The sequence below is a fragment of the Gamsiella multidivaricata genome, assembly GCF_025024155.1.
Source record: "Gamsiella multidivaricata strain RSA 2152 chromosome Unknown BC939scaffold_73, whole genome shotgun sequence".
NCBI lineage: Eukaryota > Fungi > Mortierellomycota > Mortierellomycetes > Mortierellales > Mortierellaceae > Gamsiella > Gamsiella multidivaricata.
Window position 1 is genome coordinate 14,547 of NW_026251781.1, and position 24,599 is coordinate 39,145.

The following is a 24,599-nucleotide window of genomic DNA, read 5'->3' on the forward strand; positions in this document are numbered from 1 at the left end:
TTCTTTTATGTACATAACTCTTTTGAATAAAATGCTTGCAAATTATATCCATGAGCGTAATGAAAAGGGATGGGAATGGAGGGGAGAGGAGGAGGAGAGGCGGGGAATGTGCGCGCTACATTGCTTACAGAATCTGGACAAGTGCATTTTCATCAGATATGAGGTAAGGTTGTCGTGGGCGAGTCAGTCACGAGGGCAATGACCCCCAATCCTCAAGCAAGCCCATTTGCTTTCTTCCGCTCTCTTTTTCACTTACCTCACACATTGCTGCAGCACGACGCACCCATTCCTTCATTCTTATCTGCTCATTACAGCTCATTAATTCACATTTTCACGCTTCATACTTCGCCCACTCCTTTGCTCCGCTGTCTCCCACACTTCCCTCCCCCTCCTCGTAACCATCACCACTACCACCATCACTACCATCATCATTACTACTACAGACTCTCTGCCCTCCACCATGTCCTACTACCCACCCGACCAAAAGACCTACCAACCAGCCTACCCTCCTCCCATCCAAGAGGGCCAGGCCTACAATCCGAACATGTACTACGCCCCTCCGCCACCGGCTCCCATGGGCGGCAACCAGACCTCGGGTGCGGTACCAAATTCAGGCGGACAGTACCCTGGAGCGATGTCGGGCGCAGGCGCGGGATACATGGACCCGACAGCGCCGAGGCCGAACGATATCTTGCCGCTCCATCCCGCGATCATTCAACAGAGACAGATTGCGGCATCGTTGCCTCCTTGTCCGAAGGGAGGGTATCATGAGCTGAGGAAGAGATAGTACGTCGTTTGCTCGTTTGTTCGTTCGTTCTTTTTTTTCTATTTTCCGTAGGAGAACGCATGATGAGCACGGGCGCACATATACGATTTTAATCTAACACCTGTGCTTTTGTTTTAGTGCATTGGGCGCGAATGCCGGGACGGTGCTGTCGGTGATCTGTTTCCCGGTGGTTTGTTGCTGTGTCCGGAACGAGACGACCTGTATCAAGTGTGGCGAAAAGTTCAACATTGACCTGCCGTCCATTCAATAGGATTTTGATTCGAAGCACAAAAAAAAAAAAAGCAGGACAAGGAGGGGGGTGCTCTCTCTCTTTTTTTTAAAGAATTCCTCAGAGCTTGGGATCATGGAATGGATCGAAACAAAAGTCTTCGGAGGAGGGGAGAAGTGAGACTCTTCTTGAGGGGTTTCTTTTTTTTTTTTTTTTTTTTTTTTTTTTCGAAGCGGACGTTTTAAAGAAAAATCACAATCATTATAGCTAAAGAAACGGGGGGAATTTTTTTCTCGTTCTTTATTCCGATAATAACTACCATTACAACGGTTCATAATAGCACTTTGTCAATTATAATAATACTTTCGCCATCACTTTTTTCTTAAAAGAATCGCAAAAAATACTTGATCCTGTGTCTCCTAAAAAAAAAACAATTGAAAAAGCTGCAAAACATAAACATTGCGGTTAGTTTTGTTTGCTTTGCAATAAACATACTGTGCCCCTCTGATGCACTGCAGCATTCTTTTTTCTTTTTCTTTTTTCTTTTTTTTTTTTTTTCAATTGAGTAGGAGAGTCAGAAGGTAAAGTTTTCCTCAGCAGTACCGCACAGCGATATCTGTAGGAAGAACGAAAGTTATATATTTTGTTCCTCATCATTTTTTCTTTTGTATCAAGAAAAAAAAAAGAAAAAAAAAGAAAAGAGATAAATGTGTATAGATAGGGTGGTGGGATGCAACCATGGGAGCCCAATGAACCTACCAATTGAACTAAGAGAAACATATGTAGAGGAGTGAGGAATAAATAGACACAGAGCGTTGGCAAAGATAGGGAAGGAGAGAAGAAGAGGAGGGGGGGAAGGAGTGGGTGAGGGTAGGATGCAAAGAAAGAGTGAGAAAGAGTGGAAAATTTTTATAAGCTGTTGTTGAAGCAGATCAAAAAAAAAAAATGAAATTTCGAGGGCTGTTTTCAAGCCACCTTTGGTTGTTATTGTTTCCTTTGCCCACGATCTTTCTTGGAGTGTAGGTCTACCTGACGCGTGTTGGGAAAAAACGCGAAACCTTTTTTTTTCTCAAGGAAATACGTCCGAGGAACGTAAAAGAAGAATGTACATATACAACACTTGAAGCCTTGAAGGTACACGCTTTAGGCCCCTTGCTGCCGTTGAAGGCAGACCGCACAGGTGATCGACACGCACACACAAAGCTGGTATAAGGGATACATGTAACTTATGTAAGGACTTCGAAGCACACTTTATCCGCGCTTTGGGGGGGGGGATTTTTTTTTTCCTTCATCAAAAGAAAAAGAAAAAAAAAGTTCAATGGCCGATTATATTCCTCGAGCCCAGAAAAGAAAAAAAGATCCGACCGCTGTTTGAAACGATTTGATCGACCCGGTCCTTCTCGGGCCTTCTTTGCCTTCAAGAGCGATTTTTTTTTTCTTGGCTCCTTCCAAGGAGAGGGGGTGGGTGTGGACGGACGTGTACACGTCATGAGAAATTCGCAAACTTCGTTTATTTAGCCTGGTAACTAAGCTAGATATGGCCCAAGCTAGATTGCTTACGGTTTCTTGCTTTTATTTCATCCACCGGTCGCCCTGCAGAAACCTGTCGTTGGTGTGTGTGTGTGTGAAATGAACATGAAATGGATCAGACGAGCATACAGAGAAGAGTATGTCCCAGGAAGGACAGCGCGTGCGAAAAAAAAAAAAAATGGACACAAAGCAAAAGAACCCTGACAGAACGAATGGGATAATATTGGTCCCTGAACAAAAGAAAAGAGTTTACGCGTGTTTATCGTATGGTGGGAGAGTTGTTCCCAAGTCGTAAAAAAAAAAAAAAAAACTCAGGGTTTTTCGCTCTCATCATTTCAATCAAACACTAAGCGCGAGAAAAAAAAAAAAAAAAAAAAAAGCGAGGGAAGGAGCGTTTTTACAGAGTATGAAGAAAGTAAGGAACAAGAGCTGCATAGGAAGAGGCTCACTGCATCTTTTTTTTTTTTTTGAGTTGAGCTACAAAAGAAAACACACAGACACAAACCTGAATGCAATGTTTCCTGTAGAAACATTTTAACATTTGTAACTTGTACTCCTTGATAACACACACACACATAGAAGACACGAGAGAGGGAAACCAGCCGCTCGCTGAACGTTTGCGTTTCGGGTTTTTGTTGGTTGGGAAAAAAGAGAAATCACTGCATGCTAAATGTACTCTTTGGCGTGTATGCATATTCCCATCCCTCCCTCCCTCTTCCCCCCTGCCCTACTTCCCAATAATTGAAATTTAGGCATGCGTCCGTCGAGCTGCCGGTCCGATGCCTCGCCTAGACCACAGAGTCTCTCTCTTTTTTTTTTTGTGTGTGTTTTCTAGAAGAACGAGGCATGGCATGGTGGACCTATACCTTCTTAGCGTATTAAGTAAAAAACTATACCTGGGGCTGGCTTACAGCTTTTGCTCACATGCTACAGCTGCTGCTGCATATGTGTATGCATTGCCACGTATGTTCCGAACCTTACTTACCTTACTTACCTTACTTTCAAAATCTCATTCTTATCCCATCCCCCTCCCCCCCCCATCCTCCTCCGCTCATTTCCATTCTCTAACGGCAAATACTAAAAAAAAAAAAAAGAGTCGTTTGGGTTTATTTTCCGCCCAAAAGTTCTCGGGGTTCGGAAATTCGTGAGAGGCTATGGAAATAGAACGTCAAAATAGCGAGACACCATGGAATTTTGGGTAGAAGTGGTACCTTGGATTTTGTAAAAAAGATAAAATAAGATGAGTAAAAAAGTAGTCGTGTAGTCGTGTAGTCGTATGGCATTTATTCGCCGGATTGTTATCACTACGATCCGCCAATTGTCGATGCTTGATATAATATGGGGAAATATGAGGACGGGACGGTCTCAACAACAATGTCCGAGCGATCCTATCATTCCGGTTTTCCGAGCAAAATATAAAAAAAAATCACACCGAGAGACAGAAAGAGATGTCTGCGAGTTTGTGTGTTAGATGAATCCCATCAACGACAACAAAGCAGCAGAGAATTGGACGCCGTGCGGGGGTAGGTGGGTGTGTATCTGCATGTTGAGAGCTATGGATCGCTGCATTTGACTGTGATTTTGCATATGCTGCATGCATCTCTGTAATGGCGAGTAGTGATGTGGTGGTGTGGTGTCGTGCAAAAAAAAAAGTGCGTGCGTACAGAAATACGGATAGTGTGAGAACTAGACTACTTATCGCGAAAGCTCTGATGCAGATGCAGATGCAGATACAGATGCAGGTTGGCGGTGGGCAATCAAAAGAGCAACGAAGAGAGCAGCGAAAAGAGGGGAATGGATTTCAGGTCACACAAAGACAATAAACCCTCCTGCTCTCTCCTTCGTCGTTTCTCTTCGATTCCTACTCTTCTCGCACTCTCGTGCCGATGGATAGGGTGATGAGAGCGCATCTGTCCGTGTTACAAACAAAAGGAAAGGTGGAAGGTCAATTTGTTCGTCCACTCCTTTTTTTGTGCACTCCTGAGGTGGAGGGTGAAGAATTACTTCTGCTCCAATGATTATCGCTAGATACTTTTTCAAAAAAGGATGTGAACCCTGGGAGGGAGTGGATGGCTGACCAACCAATCTTATTCCTTCCAGATTAAAAAAAACTCTCTTTGAAAAAAAAAAGTGAGATGGCGATAGATGTCGTGGAGAATAGCGCTATCATCAAGCAAAGGACGCGCGAGAGAGGGAGGCGAGAGAGGCGAGATCATGCACTCGACTACTTGGAATTGTTTCTATCTTTATGCAAGGTGTTGCAGAAATATGTTATGTCGGGATAACAGCCTGAATGCAATCAAAGCACACGATAGGAATGGTCCGAAAGAGCGGACGGAGTAGTCTACGTTTTCTGCACTTCTGAGACCGATAACGAGTCCTCTCATTCGCTAACTACATGGGCGGATAATGCCTAGGCAGAGATAGCTAGCCAATTGCTGTAACCAAGGTATCATGTCTCACCTAGATGTCATGTACTTTTGCACATCCATGCTGGATACTTGCTCGTACACGTTAACGGGCAGTTGTCTTCCGGGATCAGTATCAGTAACAACAGCAAGTGCAGCTGCAGCTGCAGCTGTTAATTGCGTCCTTTGCTCTTTTCATCACTCCATAATTTTTGTCCGCTGTCTAGTTTCTTGTGTGCCTTACTTTGTGGATGATGGACTATCCACTTTCTGTGTTTCGTACTCCTTCTTAGAGTTTACGGTCTGGAGCTGAGATGGGATGTAAGAACACTAATGACGGTTAGTGTTTGTCAAAGAATATCAAAAAATATAACCCTGATTGCCACGCTACACGCAACACGTCCGAGAATACAAAAAAAATAGAGGGCGAACCCTTCCTCGACCCACTCATGGGGTCGCCACTTCTTCCCCTGAAAGTATAGAAACCTGATTGATCCCACCCGATCATCATCGTACATCCCTGCATGCACACCACGGATATCATTACCGCGTGGTAAGTTTTTCTATCCTCACAAAGAAGAACACCACGTTCTCGTTTTCTATGTTTTTGACCAGCGGACTCTTCTTACGAATGTTAGGGTATTTCACTTTGGGCTATGGCTTGCCATTCCTATGCAGCATGCAGTATGATGACAGTACAGTGAGTGTGTGTACCTTTTGCTTCAGTGTTTTCCATCCCGTTTGACCACGCTAATAAAAACGCTAGTTCTTTTCCCTCGCCTGACGGCGAAGAGGATGATCTTCACGCAGATTTGGTAAATTGAGGATGGAGGTTACGAAGAATGGTTCTAATCACTTTTATCGCAGCATTCATCCAGCCAGAGGCGCCCCTTTGATCAAATCTCGTATCTGAGAGAGTATATAGAGCGAGCCTCAATATAGTTTCCTTTAGCCTTTAGTCCACTGTAGCCTTGTGAAGGTCAGCAAGCAAGGTTTGTTCGGACTTTGGTTTTTTTTTGTATGGCACATCGTAAAGAAAGGGAAAAGGGAGTGCGAGAAGGGCGTGTTGTTTGTGTTTGTGTACGTGTCAATTGAATGGAATCCCCAATTAAATCTATATAGTCATATATTGCAGAAGAGTAAGGTTCCCTTTGTTTCCAGGGGGGAAGGGATCAAAGCCCGCTCTCCTCTCGTCTATCTCGCTCGTCTCTCTCGCGGCAGCCCTCCTCCGTGCTTTTTTTCTTCTTATTTGCACATACGCTTTTTGCAGTGGAATCAGCTTTGCATGCTAACGCCTTCAAAAAGTGGAATGGCAAACCTCTCTTCTTCTCTTCTCCTTCCTTTCCCTCTCTTCTTGTCCACTTCTTGCCTCTCACTCTCTTTCGCTGCTTTTGCTTTACTTTACTCTACCTTACTTTGCCTTTACCTTGCCTTGGTTCCACTTCTCCGCTTCTCCGCTCCTTTTCCCCCGAACTACCAACTCTTTTTCACTCTTCCTGCTGAGACTGCACACACCGCTTCACACCTCCACATACTTCCCGTTCGCCCTCACATACACTCACACATAAAACATGCCCGCTACAGTTCCCAGCATCAACATCATCCCGACCCAGGGCCCCAACGGACAGAACTCGGCCGCATCCTCCTTCGGTGCTTCCTCCCTCCGGAGACAGTCCCTCGCGCACTCCTTCGGATCTTTCCACTCGGCCCAGCTGCGTCGCTCCTCCGTCTTTGCTCCCTTCCCATACTCACAATCTCCCCAATTCACAGAGTAAGCACCACCCTCCACCTAATGCTAGCAGGTTGTCAAGTCGCCAGGTTTCTCCTTGTTCATTGTTACTGACGGTCATTGCGTATTTCTTTTTCGTCTTACAGCAGCCTCGGCCACAACAGTTCGCTGCTCGACACGTACAGTTCCTCCCCAAATTGGGGAGACGTCTATGAGCGCGATCTGGAGACCAATTACTGCAAAAACTTCTCCTGCTGCGGCCTCACCCTCGGTGATCTGCATGCGCTTTTGCAGCACTACGAAGAAGCACACGTACGCTTTGAGGAAGATGAGGACGACGACCTCTTGATCGCCGGCGGTTTCACGGATGACGATGGCTGGTCCACGCACTCTGATTCTGCCCCCAACAGCCCCCAGATGACTTCCTCAAAACATGCTGCAGCGGCAGCGACCGTCGCGGCCTTGACGAAGAATATCTCCTTTGCTGGCGCCAAAAAGAAATCGAACGGAGTCTCATTATCCGATATCTATTCGGAGGACTCGTCTGCTCTCATCCCCGACGAGGCTGTCTCTGCTTTCCCCGATTCAATTTTGAGGACAGCCGCCCAGGCCACCCAGAACCCACTCTGCAAAAAGCGAGATCTCTCCGCCTTCTCGTCCTCGTTCGATCTCCAGAGCCCCCTCTCCAAGAAGGCGACGACTTTGCACTCCAAGGCCTTCTCGACCAACCCAACTGCTGCTGCCGCATTGACCGCTGCCTCTCTCATGGGTGATCTGCAGCCTTCATCCAAGGCTCATTCTACCGAAGCGGGCTCTTTGGTATCCTTGGGTGCACAGGACGAGCTCATGAGCACCGTCACCGGCTACCTTGAGCAGGCAGTCCAGCGTGGGTTGTTGCCCAACTGCGGCGAGGTCGGATCCCCCACCTATCTTCTCGCAGTCGAGGAATTGCTCCGCAAGCGCGACGAGATTGTGAGCATGATGGAGAGCATTGGACGACCAGGAACTGCCGGTGCCGACAAGCCCTATCGATGCACTGTCAGCGGGTGTGACAAGGCCTACAAGAACCCCAATGGCCTCAAGTACCACAACCAGCACGGTCATTGCTCCATGCCTGGATCGGGCGAGGACGACAAGTCCAACGTCAAGCCCTACCGGTGCACCTTCATGGATTGCGGCAAGTGCTACAAGAACCTCAACGGCCTCAAGTACCACATCGAGCATTCTCACCCGAACCTGGCTGCGGCACTCTACGCCAACATCCCCGGATTTGCTAATTTGGAAGGAGGCAATGCCAGCCAGGCGGCCATCACTGCCGCAGCTGCGATTGCTGCGGTCAAAGGCGACAGCATCATGATGAGCGCCATCAATGCAATCATTGCCTCAGCAGCCAATAACAGTGCCCGTCCAGGATCCACTGTTGTAGAAAATACTCCCGATTCAAGTCCTAACGCCAGTCCTGTGCTTGGACCTGTCCGCGTACAGAACCCCTTTTCGGCCGAAGTGACCCCCATGGCGTCACCTTTGCTCGCTCGTGCAGTTCTTCCCAGCCCTGCTCTCTCGATCCAGACGACTATTGACGGCACAAAAAATTCCCCTATCAGATTGGCAGGATTGATGACGCCCTCGTCGCTCTCACCGACCATCGCGAGCTCGCCAAAGTCGCCCAATGGATCGCAGGTTTCGACATTGACGGCTGCACTGGCTGCGGTTGCTGTTGAGCAGCACAAGCCGTAAAGCTGGACCCAGGCGATGGCTCATCCACCAGCCCATTTGGAGATCGGGACCCTGATCCAGCAGTATCTAAAGTAGAGGACGTAGTGAACGGGCCTGCTGGTACAAACCCAACCCAACTTTCAGAGGTCCGGTTCCTCTGTGTATTTTTTTCCCCCCCCCCCCCCATTTCCCCTTCCTTTGCTGTATTTTTTTCTATCTTTCATTCTATTGTATTTGATCCTACCCTCCCCTTCCGACTTGTACTATGTTCACAACCATCTTCATATGTCACATATTGCCTCACATTTCTTCATATCTTGTTATATTCTTTCATACTTCATACTCATTCATACTCATTCATACTCATAGCTTCCTTCTGCTTTCTCTCTCTCTCTCTTTTTGCCTGTGTTCTTGTTGCGTTGCTTATTTGTCCAGCATTCATGTAGATTTGATTTTGTGGAATCAGTTCAGAACAAATAAATGCAAACACTCCACTCTCGAAACTCTACTCTCGAAATGAACAATTTAAAATATCCGTAGAAACTAGGAACGACGTGGTTGCACTTTTTTTACGAGATGGATATGAAGTTAACATGCGGACCAAATTGGCTTTTTTTTTTAATGAACGCTTCTTAAGATTGAAATTATACCCCCAGTCTCCAAAATTTGCTTCAACGACATTATTGGTGGAGCAGAAATTACATGCAACGGCAATGAAAGCTAAAACAAAAACATGATAGTTTGATAGTTTGATAGTTTGATAGTTTGCCCGCCAAGACGTTCCTTCCGAGCCAATGTTACGAATCGTGTCAGTTTTGACGATACTCTCGAGAAGGTGTTGTAGAGAATGAAATTGTAATAATGTAATAAAGCAGTTTTGGCTTTGTGTAGGGCACTGTCATTTTGCACATTAGCTGCCTCTAGGAAAATATCATGGGGCCTAGAGACATCGACATCAAAGTCTTGCTACGTAGGCAGATCCTACAACATTAATCCCCACTACTGTAAGTTCAATTGAGACTGCTCGATGCTCAAGCGTGTGCGCCTTTTGGAGCAGGAAAGCGGTATCTAAGGCTTGTCCACGGATTCACACGCATATTGCTGTCGCATTCAGGTCCTACGGGTTCAGTTTCATTAGCTAGTCTAAAAGCGTTGCTATCCGGTGTTCGACTTATCGCAGATGGATATTACTAAAACTACCCTATGTTGCATTCATGTCATTATTCTGCATGGCATTGCTATGGATCTCATTTCCGGATCAAATTCGCGCTGACTTTTGGGCATCAAGGCCCTCCAGGTACATCGAAGGAGCAAACGGAGACAAGCGACATTCAGAGAGAAAGTTGTACACGTTGTTGGAGGGCAATATCACGTCCAATGTGATCTGGGATACGATGTAAACCCTCTTCTCTTATAGCTTCTACGCTATAGAAGACCTGTAAGAAAGAACGGGACTTGAGAAGCTGTTCCTGAAGCTCTTATACCCTGTACCCCTGTACTTGATGTTGTGTCAAAGAATATCCTAGTCCAGTTCTCTGTAGTTCGTTTACACGGAGAGTTCTGCGCGTGTTTGCTTCATCCCTATTTTCCCCTTGACGCGGCGAAATGGAAAACAAAGGCTTACAGTTCTAGTCTTAATAGCACGAGCTGTTGAATTGTATGCGGCCAAAACTGGTTCCAACATTTTGACTGGGCGAAGCATATCAGTACAACATTGGATGTGGATGTGAGTATGAAAGGCAAGCAGAAATAAGGATGATAGGGTTCGTTGGGTTTTGCGTACGCTCCATTCCATAGTCGGATCATAGGCTCTTCAAATACATGACATTGTATGATCAGAGATGAGTACTGAAAAAAAAGGATACCGATAGCACAGTTGAGAGTGTTTATTTGGGGATCTTCACCGACAGAAGTATCGTGCAATTTGAAGTTATACATACAAGGAGATCCCGCCAGAGCGATACGCGCTTTGGTGTGTTGCGTGGTGTTCAATTGGCAAAGTCCTCGTAAGGTTGGGATCCTTCTTGTCTTTATAAAAGCATCAAGATCGAAAAGCTGAATGACTGGCCTGCCATGATCTATCGCCTTGTTCTGTGCTTGATATCCTGCTAATACTTCGGCCGACAAGAAGCTGCCTAAGCAATCCAGGAACAATCTTGTACTTTCGACTCAACATGAATAATTAGTAACGGCAAAAAATAAGAACCTGCAGCACTCCATAACGGTGTAGAGATACCATATGCTCTTCATATCAGCCAATGTCACGATGAAGTCCGGAGAGACGCAGTTCAATCCAGCGCTTTATCGTCCAAGCTCTCTTCCCAAGGGTCTGAACAAGGGCGTCTGAGTAAGGAGATAATGACCTACGCATCAAGAGCAAGTAGCCAGCTCAGGATGCCAGTCAGGGCTGAAAGGAGCCACTTTATTGGGCTGGCAAACTTTCCGGCACCATATGGCCACGGAAAGGATGCGCCATCAATATACCTGACGGAATGATACCCTCCACTGCGAGACCAGCCGCAGCTTAGGTGAGACGCATCGCATCGAACATTGCTAAGGGACGCCGAAGTCTGGAGAGACGCAGTTCAATCCAGCGCTTTATCGTCCAAGCTCTCTTCCCAAAGGTCTGAACAAGGGCGTCTGAGCAAGGAGATAATGACCTACGCATCAAGAGCAAGTAGCCAGCTCAGGATGCCAGTCAAGGTTGAAAGGAACCACTTTATTGGGCTGGCAAACTTTCCGGCACCATATGGCCATGGGAAGGATGCGCCATCAATATACCTGACGGAATGACACCCTCCACTGCGAGACCAGCCGCAGCTTAGGTGAGACGCGTCGCAGCTGATCCCAAGCTGAATACGTAAGGCGTAGAAAAACATCCGCGACTGACCTTAGAGAGTCTTTAACCGGATGCTTCGTCGAGTAGAGGAGCAAGATTGGAGTGAAAGGAGCCGTTGCGATGGTCGTGATGCGCGTTGTTGATGAATGAAGTTCCATGTGCATCATCACCAAAACTAAAATAAACTTCACAGTCCCACAATTGCACAGCTAAATTACCTTGATTAGCTTTTGCCTCCACTCCACACCCTAGTTATGGTCAGCAAAACGTTCATACCTGCACCCTCAACCACCCCACAACTCGCCGCGTTCTTTGAAGATGTTCCTGTTGAGGAATTCACTGCTCTTCGCTTTTTCAGATTTATGAAGTTCAAGTCCGACGAGCGGCAGCTAGCCTCCCATCGGTACAAAGAACTTTATAAGCACGCTCTATCAACTTGTGAGCCACAGGCGCTTCGTAACATGGTCGCAGATTGGTCCAGTGGGAAAAGGGAAAGAGACAAGTTCTGGAGCGACTTGAAAGCTGCAGAAGACAGAGAAGCGCGCCTGGTATGTCAAAGCACATTGTTTAATGCACCAGGCACCCAGTGTTAAAGTTGCATGGCACTTATCCTACCACTTTTTCCTCTGGTTAGTCCGAGCATATTTCTTCCATTGAGAGCGATGTAATGGAGAGAGGCGAGATTGTCAGTAAGAACCTGACTAAGAAAGTCGCGTCGACGTGCTCGACCGCAAAGGGTATAGTAGCAACTGGGGCTGCATTTGTGCTAGCACAGCCGGTATGAACATGCGACAGAGGAACACCTTATTAATAGACTTGCACGATCTTCTGTTCACAGGCCCTGAGATATCGTCGTCTTCGTCAATCGCGACATCTTCTTTCTCGTCCCCATTCGTCTCTTCTTCTGCTGGTGAGAGATTTGCGAGCATTTGTCTCGGGTCGATTGTTGAAATCGTTCACTTGTTAGACAACCCCCAATACCTGACATATCTTTCATATCTTTTTTTTACTTATTTTTTAGCGGCAGTGCCCAGATTTGTACGCCGTCCCGGTTCGCCAACCCCTGTGCCTCTTGAGCAGGCACACATCGCTGACAGCGTCCATGATAGCCGGTCGAGGGCTGTACTCCCACCGGGACCATCCACGGAAGCCCAAGAAGGTACCCAGCCATCTCTTAGCACCCACTATGCTCTTCTTAACCAGCGAACTCAGTGGGAGGAGCTTGTGCCGCGGTTGAAGGAATTTCGCAAAAGAAGCGGCTTCATGGATCTGTCGAAAGATGGAATCATGGATTTTACGACCGGTTCCAGGTTTCCGAATCCCTTGCACAGGAAGAGTTTGACGTCGCAATGAAAGATTTTCCAGAGATAACTGAGGACTTCCCAGAGCTCCACGAGCTCAAGCAGTTGTTGAAAGACGATTCTGAATATGACTTTGATGACTTCATGAATAAGCTGTGTAACCTCGCGCCGAATACTCCCGTGCGCAGATTCGTGCAAGGTGCTTTGTCCTCTTTGTAAGTGACGAGTTTGTACCATAAAAAAATAGTAGGAAGTCGTTTGGCGTCGTTACTGATATAAGTTTATTTCTTTTAGTGCAAACTACTTCCCTCGCCACGACATAGTGCCTGACATCGAAGAGAAACAAGGCACATTCGATCTTGTCTGTCCCTTCGTCCGTGGCGCACTAAACCCCTTTGTTATCGAGTCCCGAATAAGCGAAATTGCCATCGCAGGCAATGGGGAGCGCAAGAACGGCTCCAAAGATTACTCGGAGAAGATGGAGAAGTGCAGACGTGCGGATTTAACAGCGGAGGACACAGAGGGAAATCAGATTTTCCTTGGAGAATGTTCAGCCCCTTACGAGGACGACAAGAGGAAGCTACATGAAGATAAGTGGAAGCTGGGCCGGAGCCTGAAGGACTCCTGGGAAAGTATCTGCAGGCAGATTGTGGATCGGAAGCAGCGCCCCCATGGAGATTTGTCGCTCTTCGGGGTTCAGTTTTTCGGAGAGACACTCCTGTTTATGAAGTTTGATTTTCGGGGCTCGTTCCGTTTGTGGGAGGTGGAATCTTGCACCATTCCCTGCAGAAAGGATGCGTTCGTAAGAAAATTTGGCTCCTGTTGCAAAAGCTCCCTTCGATTTGTGCACGCGGTGGCGCAAGAGATTGAGCAGCGAAAATCCCTTACTTTCCTCACAGCCAAGGAAAAAATGATCCTCGCCCGCGCTGTCCGGAAGTTCGAGCCAACGACGAACACGCCTCCCTTCAAGAAGACCTACGTTCAGTAGTTCTTAATATTGAACATGCCATTGTATTTTTACTTCTCTTTACCATATCTTTTATATTTTATATGTATTCTCATGCTCTTTCATATTCTCTTTATTGCGTGTTTTATTTTACTTTATTTTTATAGCATGCCTTTCACTCGCTTCATATTTACCCGGATTTTCATAAAATTTGCGTTGATTTTAGACGTTCTCTTGTACTGGTGTGTTAGTGTGCTATGAATCAAGCATCAAATTCTTTATGTCCTGAATGCTGTAAACTTTTCTTCTTCATAATATTGAATTTCTGATCAGTACTTTGACAAATCTGTTTAAGTAGTAGAGAGCAGATGGTTTTCTTTTCAACAAAGATCCTACATCCTTGATAATGCCGGACAATTTGCTGTTGCTGTTTTGTGGATATGTTGCTCAATAAAGTTCCTACGCGTCGACAAAATTTTAACCAAAATAAGCTTACGGTAAATGCGACGCGTACCAATTGGCAGCGAATAGAATTTCGAGTAAAAGTAAGTTGAAGGACTACAGACAAAAATGATAGGAACTCCAAATGCAAAGCACACTTACCTATCGAGACATGCTGATGCGAAATTATTAACAGAATATTTTCCAACTGGCCTGCACCTAACGCGAGGTGATGCAACCTTTACCATCTCCCTGCCGGTTTATTCCAAAGTATGTGTCTCAAGTCGTACCAAGTTGTATTTGCTTTCAGAGGCTCACGTCGCACAGAAGAGGAGAATGTGCACTTGCGGAGGAAATTACTGGAGTGGAGATCAAAGACGTTCCAAAATGACCGTTTGCTGCCTCTCTGTCTGTTTTTGCGGGAAAGTTGTGTGATGGACGGCGCCATGGCTGGCAAACTTTTCGATAAGTTTACTCGCATGGCGACCCCTCAAGGTATTTATATGGTCTTCAAATGGAGTCCTTTGAAGGACGGATACTTCGAGGAGATTGCTGCGATTCTTGGCACGGCCAACATGACCATCGACGGAGCCAGGACTGAACAAGAAACAACTCTGCGTCGTCTAAAGCCACGCCCGTCAAGCATTACAAGACTCCAGTTTGTCGCTACCACAGCTTCGAGTTTTGACAGATACGCGTTCTTATCAACCATGGCTTTTTTTTTTTTTTTTTTTTTTTTTTTTTTTTTTTCGAAACAATTATTCTACAGAGACAGTCCATGCCGTAGATACTAGACTATTGACTTTGCTCACTGGCATGGAGCGTACAGCAGGATACCATTGACTCTAGCCCTTGCTGTCGCTCTTTCTGCGATCATTTTATGTAATTTTTTGCTCTTTACAATCTGCACAATCGTTGACTATGGCTACGATTCCCACTCTTTGTCCTAATCCTGATCTTCATCGACCTGATCCTCTAGCTCGTTCTGAATGGCCTCAATGAAAGCGACTTTGATTCTGTCTTCGTGCTCTGAATCCTCTGGTAACTCGGTCGTAACCTGGGTGCCTTCCTGTGAACCGACAATGCTGGCGCCCACCTACTCCAGCCCGAGTTTCCGCTTCGGAAACTAAAGCACAGGAACAAAAGTAAAATGGTATTAGTTCATGTCGCAAATTTATAGGATGCTGATGATATCTATTATGGACGCCAACGTGCGTTTTACCTGGGAGAAGACGCTCTGAAGGTTCTATAGCTTGTTCCGACCTATACTTCATGAGGCCCTGGTGACACAGGGTTTACGCCGAGGTGTGCAGTAGCCCGTCTTGTTAACGACTCCATACCTCTGAGAGCTGCGGCTATGATGGACATGGCGCGCTCGTTCAGTCGTTGGTCTTCTTGGACACTGGATCCGTCGTAATGTACTACTGACGCCTTTCAAACGCGGATGCATCGATTCCACGTGCTTCTCGATATGTCTCACCCGCTACTCGATATTTCCCATGCGGCTCCCGATGCTCTTCAAGCTCTGCCCTCGATTACACCTAAACGGTTGTCCATGTTCACGAGCAAGTTGTTTATGGAAGTAACGTGCTCTTGAGGAACTGGGACATAAAGCGTCGATTCGGCAGCGGCAAGCGGAGTTACTGGACTTGCGATGGCCTCTGTTGACGCCAAACTCCCCGTGGGGGGTGCCACATATGGTTTAGGCCGTATTTGCTTCTTGTTCTTGATAACCCCAGCAGAGGGGCTGGCACAGGCGACGGCGACAGTGGCAGCGGCGGCCCGTATGCGGGTCCTGAATGTCGAAGAGTCGAAGAGTCAGCTGCAGGTGCGGAGGACAATGTACTCCTGCCTTTGAAGTCGGATTTGGAGTATGTCCTGGGCTTTCGCCTTGGGTGTCACTCGTTGATCTAAGCACATGTATGAAAGTGGGCCTGGGGGTCTGATAGTATAATAGACTTGCGGAGGCAGTCTTGACGGGGACATAGGAGCAACATGTCGCGTCTTAGGTCGCGATCAACCCTTACCATAACAATGTTCTCTTCGTATCTGTTTTCGAAACTGATACTCTTGTGGCCATGGTAACGGGCGTTGTGCCTACTATTGGGATTGACGAGCCCATACTTTTGATAGGTGCACGGCGATATAGGAGGCGTGCTTTTGAGCGGATCTATTGAGGAGAATCAGTGACGTGCAGAAAAGGTAATAGTGCTAATGGCCATTTACACGAATAGCATAAAGGAGCTGAAGTAAAGGAAGGAGCCTAGGATGCTCGGGGAGGCGATAAGAAATGAGAACCAAGTATCGTCTTGATTAGGAAGAAGGTTCAGGACTTTAGGACGCTCGTGCAAAAGTTACTAGGAAAATAAAGGGCCAGTGAGAAGATGGCTAGGATCCGTGTTCGCAAGTTGGAGGTGCGGTGCGCATTATACACACCATCTCCCTGCTATACACACTTTTCAGCGCATTTTGAGCAGACGAGCGCGACATGGATAGTCCAGCTTGAGACAGAGCGTCCATTATTCCGCTTGGACACCCAGCGCTGTACAAGGACAGGCCCATCATGATTTGGAAATGATTTGACTTCTGGCACTTTGAAACTAGTAAAATAACGCACATCATTTTAATCGTGGAAGATGATTCCTTGAAGAGTTGGTGGTTCCGAGCCCGGTCAGGACGCGAAGAATCAGAGGTCCAGATATTTCGAATGAAAGCCTACTTAAAATGTTCGACCTTGTCAATTTGAATGGCATTGACCGGATGTCGCAGCTCTGGATCTTCGATAGCTGTATCAGTTCTGTCCGTCCTTGTTCGATCACTATATCGGCAGCGGCTTCAACGAACCTGCCGAAACACTGTTTGCTGTGGATTTGCTTAGTCCAAATTTGAACTAAGAGCGAGAGTCTGTCGTCCTTGTAGAACCGATTCGCCTTGGCTGTGGTGCTTTTACGGTGGCAGAACGAGTACACACCCTAGTTTTGAGAGGAGCCTTTGATAAGGATCACTGCATCAAGAGCACAGTAAGGCGCGCATTGTGATCAATATACTGGCAAAGCGATCTCACACTGACTGCGAGGATGTTGCCATGTTGCTGGAGACCCGACAGTGAACAGCATCATTTGTATTCATGGCCGTTGCCGTTGCTCTCAGCTTCATCTGGCATCAAGCACGGAAACGAGGGCCATACAGTCGACAGATATGTAATCTGAGTGTGAAATGAATCTGCAGTAAGGCCAAGAACCAAAAAAATTTGTCTGCTCTGATCTCCTCCGCTCCACCTTCACATCTTCCTCATCCCACCTCCGCCTTTTCTACACACACACCCTCTCTCTCTCGTCTGCTTCCGTCGTCTGCCTGCAGACCATTCATTCTGTCACGGCCGCATATCTTTCTCTCATCCAAGGTATCTGATCCATTTTTATCTTTTTTTTTTCATTTTTGCTGTAACCAAGACATCATGCCTCCACAGGAATCATTAGACGCGCAACACAAACCCTTCCTTGACCGGGATCTGATCGATCGAACTTCTACGCGACCCCGTCTACGTATCCTTATACTCTGTTTGTATTAGATTACCATCCACCGATCCTCCACTCGAGTGATTCCATCGATCGACGCGACAGTAACGGGAGCCAGGCACACGCGCACACACACGTCATTCACCACGCTGGTCATCACTTCTCAACCCAGCAAAAGCCTCATCACAACTTGAAGACCAGCAGAGGAACACACTTCTAATCCAGGACCGTCAGCAAACGAGTTACAGCGGCAGAGTGAGAGAATGTTTACTTTCAATGCCTCTGGCTCATCCACTAAAAAAGCCGATTATGTGCCCTCGACCTATATCGCCAAGCAGCTGGCTCTCGAGGAGGAAGCACGGAGAAGCAATGATCTGAGCGGCCTATACGACTCGCCTCACCGGTCATCGCAGACGGATTCGGGTCCTCACTGGTCAAGTCCAAGCGCCGTGCTTGCCCCGGGGTACAGTTCAGGCCCATTAGGATACGACCTGCCAAGGACGACACCACAATCGACAATTCCAGGACACCTATTAAGCCAGTCGACTCGTGTGCAGGAGCCCGTTCCTGATAATGGCGCAGGAGTTGGTCAAAATGAAACGAGCGTGCGGTCGGGTACTTTAGAGTCAACTTTTGCAGTATCGTCACCAGGATCGAGGGGCATCTTGAGGAATGACCGTCCAGAGCTTAGCAAGGATGATCTACAGAAGCGAAATGCGTCGGTCCGCTTTTCGTCTGTGGCTCCAGAATTGAACACACCTCGGCCGACGACGCCTTCGGTCTTTAGTCAGAGCGGTGGGGCGAGTCCCTTTTTCTCAACGGGCCATCTCTCGAATGGCAGCAGTAGTTTGGCGAACTTGCAATCGGCACTCAAGGACGACAAGATCGATATTCTGAGCCATAGAGCTGCAGCAGTGACACCGTCATTGAACGGCAGCTTGGGTCCAGCCTTGGGTTCTGTCTCAGGAACGAATCAGACAACACAGCCATACAACTCTCCAAAAATGCAGAACCAGATGGCGTCATCTTCGATGAGGACGGGTAGCATATCCGGCCCAGGAGCGGCTACTGGGTCCTCGTTTTATTTGAGTCTGGATGGCAGCGGGTTAAGGCAATCGAACAAGATGTCGAACACGCTTGGCAAGACCGCAAGGGACGAGGATGAACAGGACAAGGAGAAGGAACGCTATATGCCGGCCATCCTGCTTAGCACTCCGTCTGCATCAAAGGTAGCTCATCGTAATTTTGATTGTGTTGTGTGATGCATTGGGGAACAACTGCAATATGCTGACATTTCATACGCTCAAATAGAGCGCGAAATTAGAGTCGTTTGTGGAAGGAACCAGTGGAAGATCCGGATGGGATAAGTAAGGAAACAGCCTAGGCGTGTTATGGATGTTACGCTCGGTGCTGAGCCCTATTCTGTAACATTAATCTAATCGATACCAATTTCTCTCTTTTTTTTTTCCTCGTAGTGATCGTTTTCAGCAAACAGAACCAAGCAGTGAGGGACATTCACGTTTGGCACCACATTTGATTGGAGAGGATGCCCCGCCTGCCGATACCCTTTACGACATCGCCAATAAAGAAAAATACTATTCGCGGCCTACATCAATGCTATCATCGTTTTTGGCACCTAATCAGGATACCAGGCAAGTACTGCATACAACCTGTATTTGGCAAAAGCGAGCTGACGCGCATGATGTCGACATTACCCATCTGACATGAAATTCTCATTTGTCCTCTCTCTATTATCTTGCTTTTTATCTCTCGCTATAGATCCAATACAGAGACTGATCACCTTGGGAATTCGTTATCCGGAACCGAGCAAACCTCATCGGCAACTGTCAACAATTACGACTCGATCATCACGTATGGGTTTTCGCCCGAGGCGTCCTCCTATATGCTGAATCAGTTCCGGTCATTTGGCACGGTGGTCCGATTCGAGACTGGATTTTATGGACGCTCTGCGTCAGAGTCGTTCAATTGGCTCAAGATCCAGTACGCAGCGCCCTGGGCAGCGCGAAATGCCACGAGCCGGAATTTGAAGGCCGTGGGCAAGATTATTGTGGGCGTGCACCCATGCAGGTCGTTCTCAACCGCGAGACCCTCGTCATTTTCGTCACCGAGTATGGATATGGACACGAGCACTGATGGAGAACAGGGAGCGTTCAATTGGAAGAGCATCACGAACGACTTGACGGAAACGGAGGCGAGAGAAGTCGAGGCTGGCGTCGACATGCTGCTGATGATGAGAACTCAAGGTGTGGGTCTGGAGACACTGTCGCAGAGCCGGACATCACAGATTGGAGCGACGAAGGCAAGGCATGCTAGTCTGTATGAGTCGTGGAGTCAAGGAGGAGCTTCTGTTGGGTCGTCTACATCATCACCATTATCGTCAACTATGGCCTATTCTGGGACGACGACACTGGGTGACAGCGCTTTTGGTGCCTCGACGAGGAAATCTTCAGCCGACCAGGAGGATGAGGATATGGCATACATTCTGGGCCGCAGTCTAACCTCGGGTGGATCCCTGGTGCGATCGGCACGGGGACGTGGATTCGAGCGCGAGAAAAATGACTTTCTGGGATCGACGTCCAAGGATCAGCAGCATGCACAGGATCAGGATGCGAAGCACAGTATGGTCGATGGTGGTATCCTTTCAGAGCCACAAGCTATCGACACCACATCTGTGGGATTCCGGCCACTTTTCAGCAGTAGTGAATCGAGAGGGTTTTCTGGAAATGCGGGAGTTACTGGGTCAGGATTCGATTCAGGGCTACAACAGCACCATCACCAACCGCAACAGCAAATGCAGGAGACATTGTTTGGACCGCAGCATCATCATCTGTCTCTGAGACGTCCACATCTGGGAGCTTCAAGCGCTTCGGATTCGACATTGTTTGCGTCATCCAGGGGCGTGCTTGTCGATGCGGCGGATGCAAGCAGTGCGGGCCCGGATTCATCATCACCAGTGCATTACCAGAAGCGACAGCGCCTCTCGTCCAGTTTGTTCACACCAAGGTCCTCCACCTCCTCAGCACCTGCATCGACATCCGCAGGCCAGGGAAATAATGTGCCACTCAGCCAGTTTGGCATGGGACGGGATAGGACTTCACTGCTGATCGATGATCCAGCACTGGTGGATTCCTGGGGCGTGCCATTGGCGAGGGCCTCGCAATTAGGATCAACATCTGCTAATGCGGCGGTGAAGACAACTTCACCAGCAACGGGAGCCACAGCAGCATCGGGAGCTGGAGGTGCGAATGGACAACAGACAGGAGGATCTGGGAGCGTGATCTCGGCAGTGTTCAACATGGCCAAGAAGCGGTTGTTCTGGGGATGAAGATGGGCAGGAATTGTTTTCGACGAGAGAGTTGCAGGTGGACGATACATGAACAGCGAATGATCGAGTGCAAAAGTAAAGAAAAGACGAATAAAGACGGCCCTTGGCGCACTTTAATGCCAGGTCCTTGATCCTACAACTATTGTTGTCGCGCTTTACACTTAACAATATCAACGAATTTATTGTGAATGTTCTTTGATAGTAGTGTTGTTGTTCTTGATCTTGAACTTGCTCCCCCTATCGCCCCCGCGCCGATTATAGTGTCAGTGCCGCTTGCTGCCCATGATCTTTTTTTTTTCGAGTGTTTGATACTGCTCTGGATGTCAGTGTCATCATCGTTCGTGGGCCTTGATACTGTTCTCAAAGCTACCGAATGGGGAGGCCGGTGGCCTACGACCCGGTTGCTGGGGCTTTGATGAGCTGCCTAGTGTCTAGCACAAAAGAAAAAAGTCATGTTGGCAAATAGATCGAGACTCGCAGTATCATGAGTGAGTCCATATGCAGAGGAATAGTGCTTACCTTGCTGGCTGTTACGGCTACGGTTCGACCTGAGTGTTGTGGTGCTGACACTCCTCTGCCTTCTCCTTTGCCTCTTTTGTGCTCCTCTCTGGACCTCCACTTTCTTCCTTCCTTCTGTCTTGCTCCTCCTCCTCCTTCTCCTCTTCTTCTTATTTCTTTCGGTTCCCTTTTTTTTGTTCTTTTTTTTTTGTTCTTTTTTTTTTGTTCTTTTCTTTGTTCTTTTTTTTTGTTCTTTTTTTTGTTCTTTTTTTTGTTCTTTTTTTTGTTCTTTTTTTTCTTTTTCTTTTTGCTTTTGTTTTCGTTTTCGTTTTCGTTTTTTTTTTTACTTTTTTTTTTTTCTTTTTTTCTTTTCTTTTCTTTTTCGGTGTTTTTATACAGCTGTCACTGCCTGTCCTTCCTCTCCTTTACTCCTCCTGTACTCTCCCATCGACCCTTCCTTAGCCCCCCATCCATTGCACTCCGCCCGCACTCGTTTTGCTATCCCTCCTCACCATTCTTCCCCATCATCTATGACTTTACCCCATTCGCCCTCTCCCTCTTGTGCCCATACACACTGGTCATCCCCCGCAGAGGACCCAACCTCGCGACCACCAAACCCCGAGGGTTCGGGGCCGTCTCCCCTCAGCTGAGAGAGGGTGGTCTGCTGTGCGGTCACTGACAGCACTGCCCCTGCCTCCTCTCTACCCGCTCCACCTCTACCTTGAACCCATGGCGCACTTACCTCTTTGCATGTGTCCACCCTAGGACTAGGATCCTTGATCGATCGACGCGCTCTCTCCCTCTCGCTGCCCAGTTGGGGAGCATTACTAGGCCTGATCTTGCCGAGACATCGCCGCTACCACGAATGGATCAGTTAAATAGTGTGTCAGTATATCTCTGTTTTTTGCGTGCTGCACTCAGCACACATACATCTCTTTATCCAAGAGGACATGCACAAACGTACCTTCGTCTTCCATGTGTCATAGCGGTTTGCCGACCATGGGTCCGCCAGTGTGCTACCTCAAAGACGAAGCCATCTCTGTCGAAGGTCTGTTCCAGAGTCCCTTACTAGGATCAGGACTGCTGGACATCCCTTGACCATGATGTCTTCGCTCCGAACCTCACAGTCAGCTGGCCTATGTGTCGGCGAGTGTCCCTTCGCACGACCGTGGTCGAGTTCCCCCAGGACGATGAACCTGGATCAAGTCCAGGATCGGGGAAAACGGCGGGGACGCTGTCTCAGCATCAGGCCGTGCATCCAGCCGGGCGAGCAAGAGAGAGCGTGGGCACGGCGACGATCTATAGAATCCCTGGACACAGCAAAAAGTAAGTGCCTTAGTTTGACCCCAGGAACAAGGAGGGTGGACAGGAGAGAGCCGGCTAGGGTGCAGCACTGGGCGACCAGCACAGCAGGCACCCAATCCCAGCTGGGATCAACAGCCCCTCAGCCTCGAGGTCACTGGATCGCGAGAGGGCTCATGCGAGTGGGACCAAGTGCGCAGAGACACTCCAAGGGAGGGGGTATTTTTTAGATGGGGTAAGGGCAATCATTGATGACAGGGAAGGAGGTGGGAGGGTTGAGTGGGGCGGTGGAAGAGGGGAGGGGATGGAGAGTACTTAGCTTTGAATATTTCAATTTGCTTGGTTTGCTTGGTTCACTTGATAGGCTTGACGGGCTTGATGGAATTGCCATGGCCCGGCGAGTCTGGCTCGCCTACCAGGCTGGGCGGAGCGAGCCAGGGCCTCTTCTCAGCCGAGACTGGCAGAGACAGAGGCCAGTGGCTAGAGGAGAAGCAGTTCAGACAGCAGAAGACAAGAGGACAGTCAGTGTGTGAGTGTGTGAGAAAAGGAACACAGGCACCAAAGTTGACTCCCAGTACAGCAACAGCGAACGGTGCATGTCAAACATACCTTTGTGACCATCTGGCTCGCTCTTCTTGACCATGGCGAGTCCCGCTGGACTGGGCCATGTTGTACCTGTGGATGTTGTAACGGACCAGCTGATATGGTCGGCTAGAGGTGCGGACCTTTCTTTGCTAGAAAAGAGGCGTTGACACACAAAAACAAGTGCAGAAAGAGACTACGCCATGAGGATCGAGCCACAAACATAGACACAATCTATGGCACCAGGCACAAGGCACCAAGCACCAGGCACAAACAAAAAAGAAAAGAAAGACGAGCAGTGCCACTTTGCAAGGAAAGAAGACCAGGAACATACCTTTGTGGACTCGACCGGTCATCGCTGTGGTCGTCGCTGCGGTCCTACTGCGCTGCTGTTGAGGATTGCTGCAGTGGAAATGACGGGCGAAGCAGCCTAAAGATGCGAGAAATATACAAAGTGGGCTCAGACACTAGTACAAACACGCACAGCCCCAATAGACTAGAAGAGAACATCCTGCATAAACACAATGAGCAAAAGCACAATGAGCAACCTCATGAGTGTCGTAACATACCTGGACGATGCTGCCTGGCCATAACATCGAGTAACAGAGTGCACTTTGGTACGGGTGCATCGGTGGATGTGTGGTTTGGAAGAGTGGAGGAGAGTGTGGGAAAAAGAAAACGGCTGCCCGCGGGAGAATTTTGAATGGAAGGCCACGCGTCAAAATGTAAACAAACGAAAATCAAAATGAAGGTGGACGCGTCGAGTGACGTTCTTCATCACCCAAGGGGCGTGTCCTCGCAGTGCGCACAAGTAACATGAACCTACAGTCAGAGCGCCGTCTGTACATACTCTATCCTTTAATCCTACAAGACCACTGTTGCTGTGCTTTAAACATAACATCCCTGGGTTTATTATGAATGATAGTCTAACGCAATGCGCTGGTGTTTTTCAAACGGTGGTGTCGTTGCACACTTTTTGAGTGCGGCTAGGGCATGTTGTCTTTCAAATAAGATTGCCTGCCAAAAAAGAAATAAAAAGTACAACAACGCGTCCCCATTTTACTATCCCGCCCCTTATTGATCCTAATCCTGCACAGGCTCCCGAGGTCTAGAGATCTACAGTACACCGACCCCTTGGATCCAATTTGGAGACAAAGCCTTGCCATACTTCTTTGCCATTTTCTCCTGCCATTTAATGGGACCCAAAGTTGCGGTACCTATGCGAGCGATACCTATGCGGGCGAAACTTAAGCGGGCGATCCTCTTAAGACACCAGGTGCGGAGGCTCACGCGGCGGAGGGAGAGCGATTGCAGAGTTGGAGATACACCCAGAGAGATGGAAATGATCCATGCTTTGTATCCAGTATGAAGGCTCTGACATGTCGGCTGTATATGTGAAGCCCTGGATAATTATCTCCATTATAATGGCTAACGAGGATCCTTTCGTA

General features: G+C 47.9%; 7 protein-coding genes across 7 annotated transcripts; 5 read left to right on the forward strand and 2 right to left on the reverse strand.

Annotated features, from left to right (window-relative positions):
• Positions 1-245: 245 nt before the first annotated feature.
• BC939DRAFT_462672 (uncharacterized protein) lies at positions 246-1,192 on the forward strand. Its single transcript, XM_051557158.1, has 2 exons — positions 246-786; positions 905-1,192. Exons 1-2 carry the CDS (start codon positions 461-463, stop codon positions 1,035-1,037), a joined length of 459 nt encoding a protein of 152 aa, XP_051408491.1. The 5' UTR covers positions 246-460; the 3' UTR covers positions 1,038-1,192.
• A 4,948-nt stretch (positions 1,193-6,140) lies between these two features.
• BC939DRAFT_290830 (uncharacterized protein) lies at positions 6,141-8,521 on the forward strand. Its single transcript, XM_051551289.1, has 2 exons — positions 6,141-6,704; positions 6,812-8,521. Exons 1-2 carry the CDS (start codon positions 6,505-6,507, stop codon positions 8,397-8,399), a joined length of 1,788 nt encoding a protein of 595 aa, XP_051408492.1. The 5' UTR covers positions 6,141-6,504; the 3' UTR covers positions 8,400-8,521.
• Positions 8,522-11,471: 2,950 nt separating this feature from the next.
• BC939DRAFT_522088 (uncharacterized protein) lies at positions 11,472-13,506 on the forward strand (the record flags this gene model as incomplete). Its single annotated transcript, XM_051561224.1, has 5 exons — positions 11,472-11,765; positions 11,852-11,906; positions 12,239-12,376; positions 12,430-12,733; positions 12,813-13,506. 5 exons carry the CDS (start codon positions 11,472-11,474, stop codon positions 13,504-13,506), a joined length of 1,485 nt encoding a protein of 494 aa, XP_051408493.1.
• Positions 13,507-14,851: 1,345 nt separating this feature from the next.
• On the reverse strand, positions 14,852-16,425 carry BC939DRAFT_480284 (uncharacterized protein; the record flags this gene model as incomplete). The annotated part of the gene is made up of 3 exons (XM_051558925.1): positions 14,852-15,001; positions 15,933-16,075; positions 16,362-16,425. The coding sequence occupies 3 exons, from the start codon at positions 16,423-16,425 to the stop codon at positions 14,852-14,854; spliced, it is 357 nt and encodes a 118-aa protein (XP_051408494.1).
• A 975-nt stretch (positions 16,426-17,400) lies between these two features.
• On the forward strand, positions 17,401-19,239 carry BC939DRAFT_290870 (uncharacterized protein). Its single transcript, XM_051551290.1, has 3 exons — positions 17,401-18,652; positions 18,735-18,790; positions 18,899-19,239. The coding sequence occupies exons 1-3, from the start codon at positions 17,687-17,689 to the stop codon at positions 19,149-19,151; spliced, it is 1,275 nt and encodes a 424-aa protein (XP_051408495.1). The 5' UTR covers positions 17,401-17,686; the 3' UTR covers positions 19,152-19,239.
• On the forward strand, positions 19,053-20,945 carry BC939DRAFT_462682 (uncharacterized protein). The gene has a single exon (XM_051557159.1). It carries the CDS (start codon positions 19,327-19,329, stop codon positions 20,767-20,769), a length of 1,443 nt encoding a protein of 480 aa, XP_051408496.1. The 5' UTR covers positions 19,053-19,326; the 3' UTR covers positions 20,770-20,945.
• A 93-nt stretch (positions 20,946-21,038) lies between these two features.
• On the reverse strand, positions 21,039-23,797 carry BC939DRAFT_495863 (uncharacterized protein). Its single transcript, XM_051559663.1, has 9 exons — positions 23,721-23,797; positions 23,486-23,581; positions 23,179-23,244; positions 22,986-23,049; positions 22,337-22,403; positions 22,010-22,123; positions 21,808-21,931; positions 21,289-21,305; positions 21,039-21,200 (listed from the first exon to the last, which is right to left on the reverse strand). Exons 1-9 carry the CDS (start codon positions 23,740-23,742, stop codon positions 21,102-21,104), a joined length of 669 nt encoding a protein of 222 aa, XP_051408497.1. The 5' UTR covers positions 23,743-23,797; the 3' UTR covers positions 21,039-21,101.
• Between the last annotated feature and the right edge of the window lie 802 nt (positions 23,798-24,599).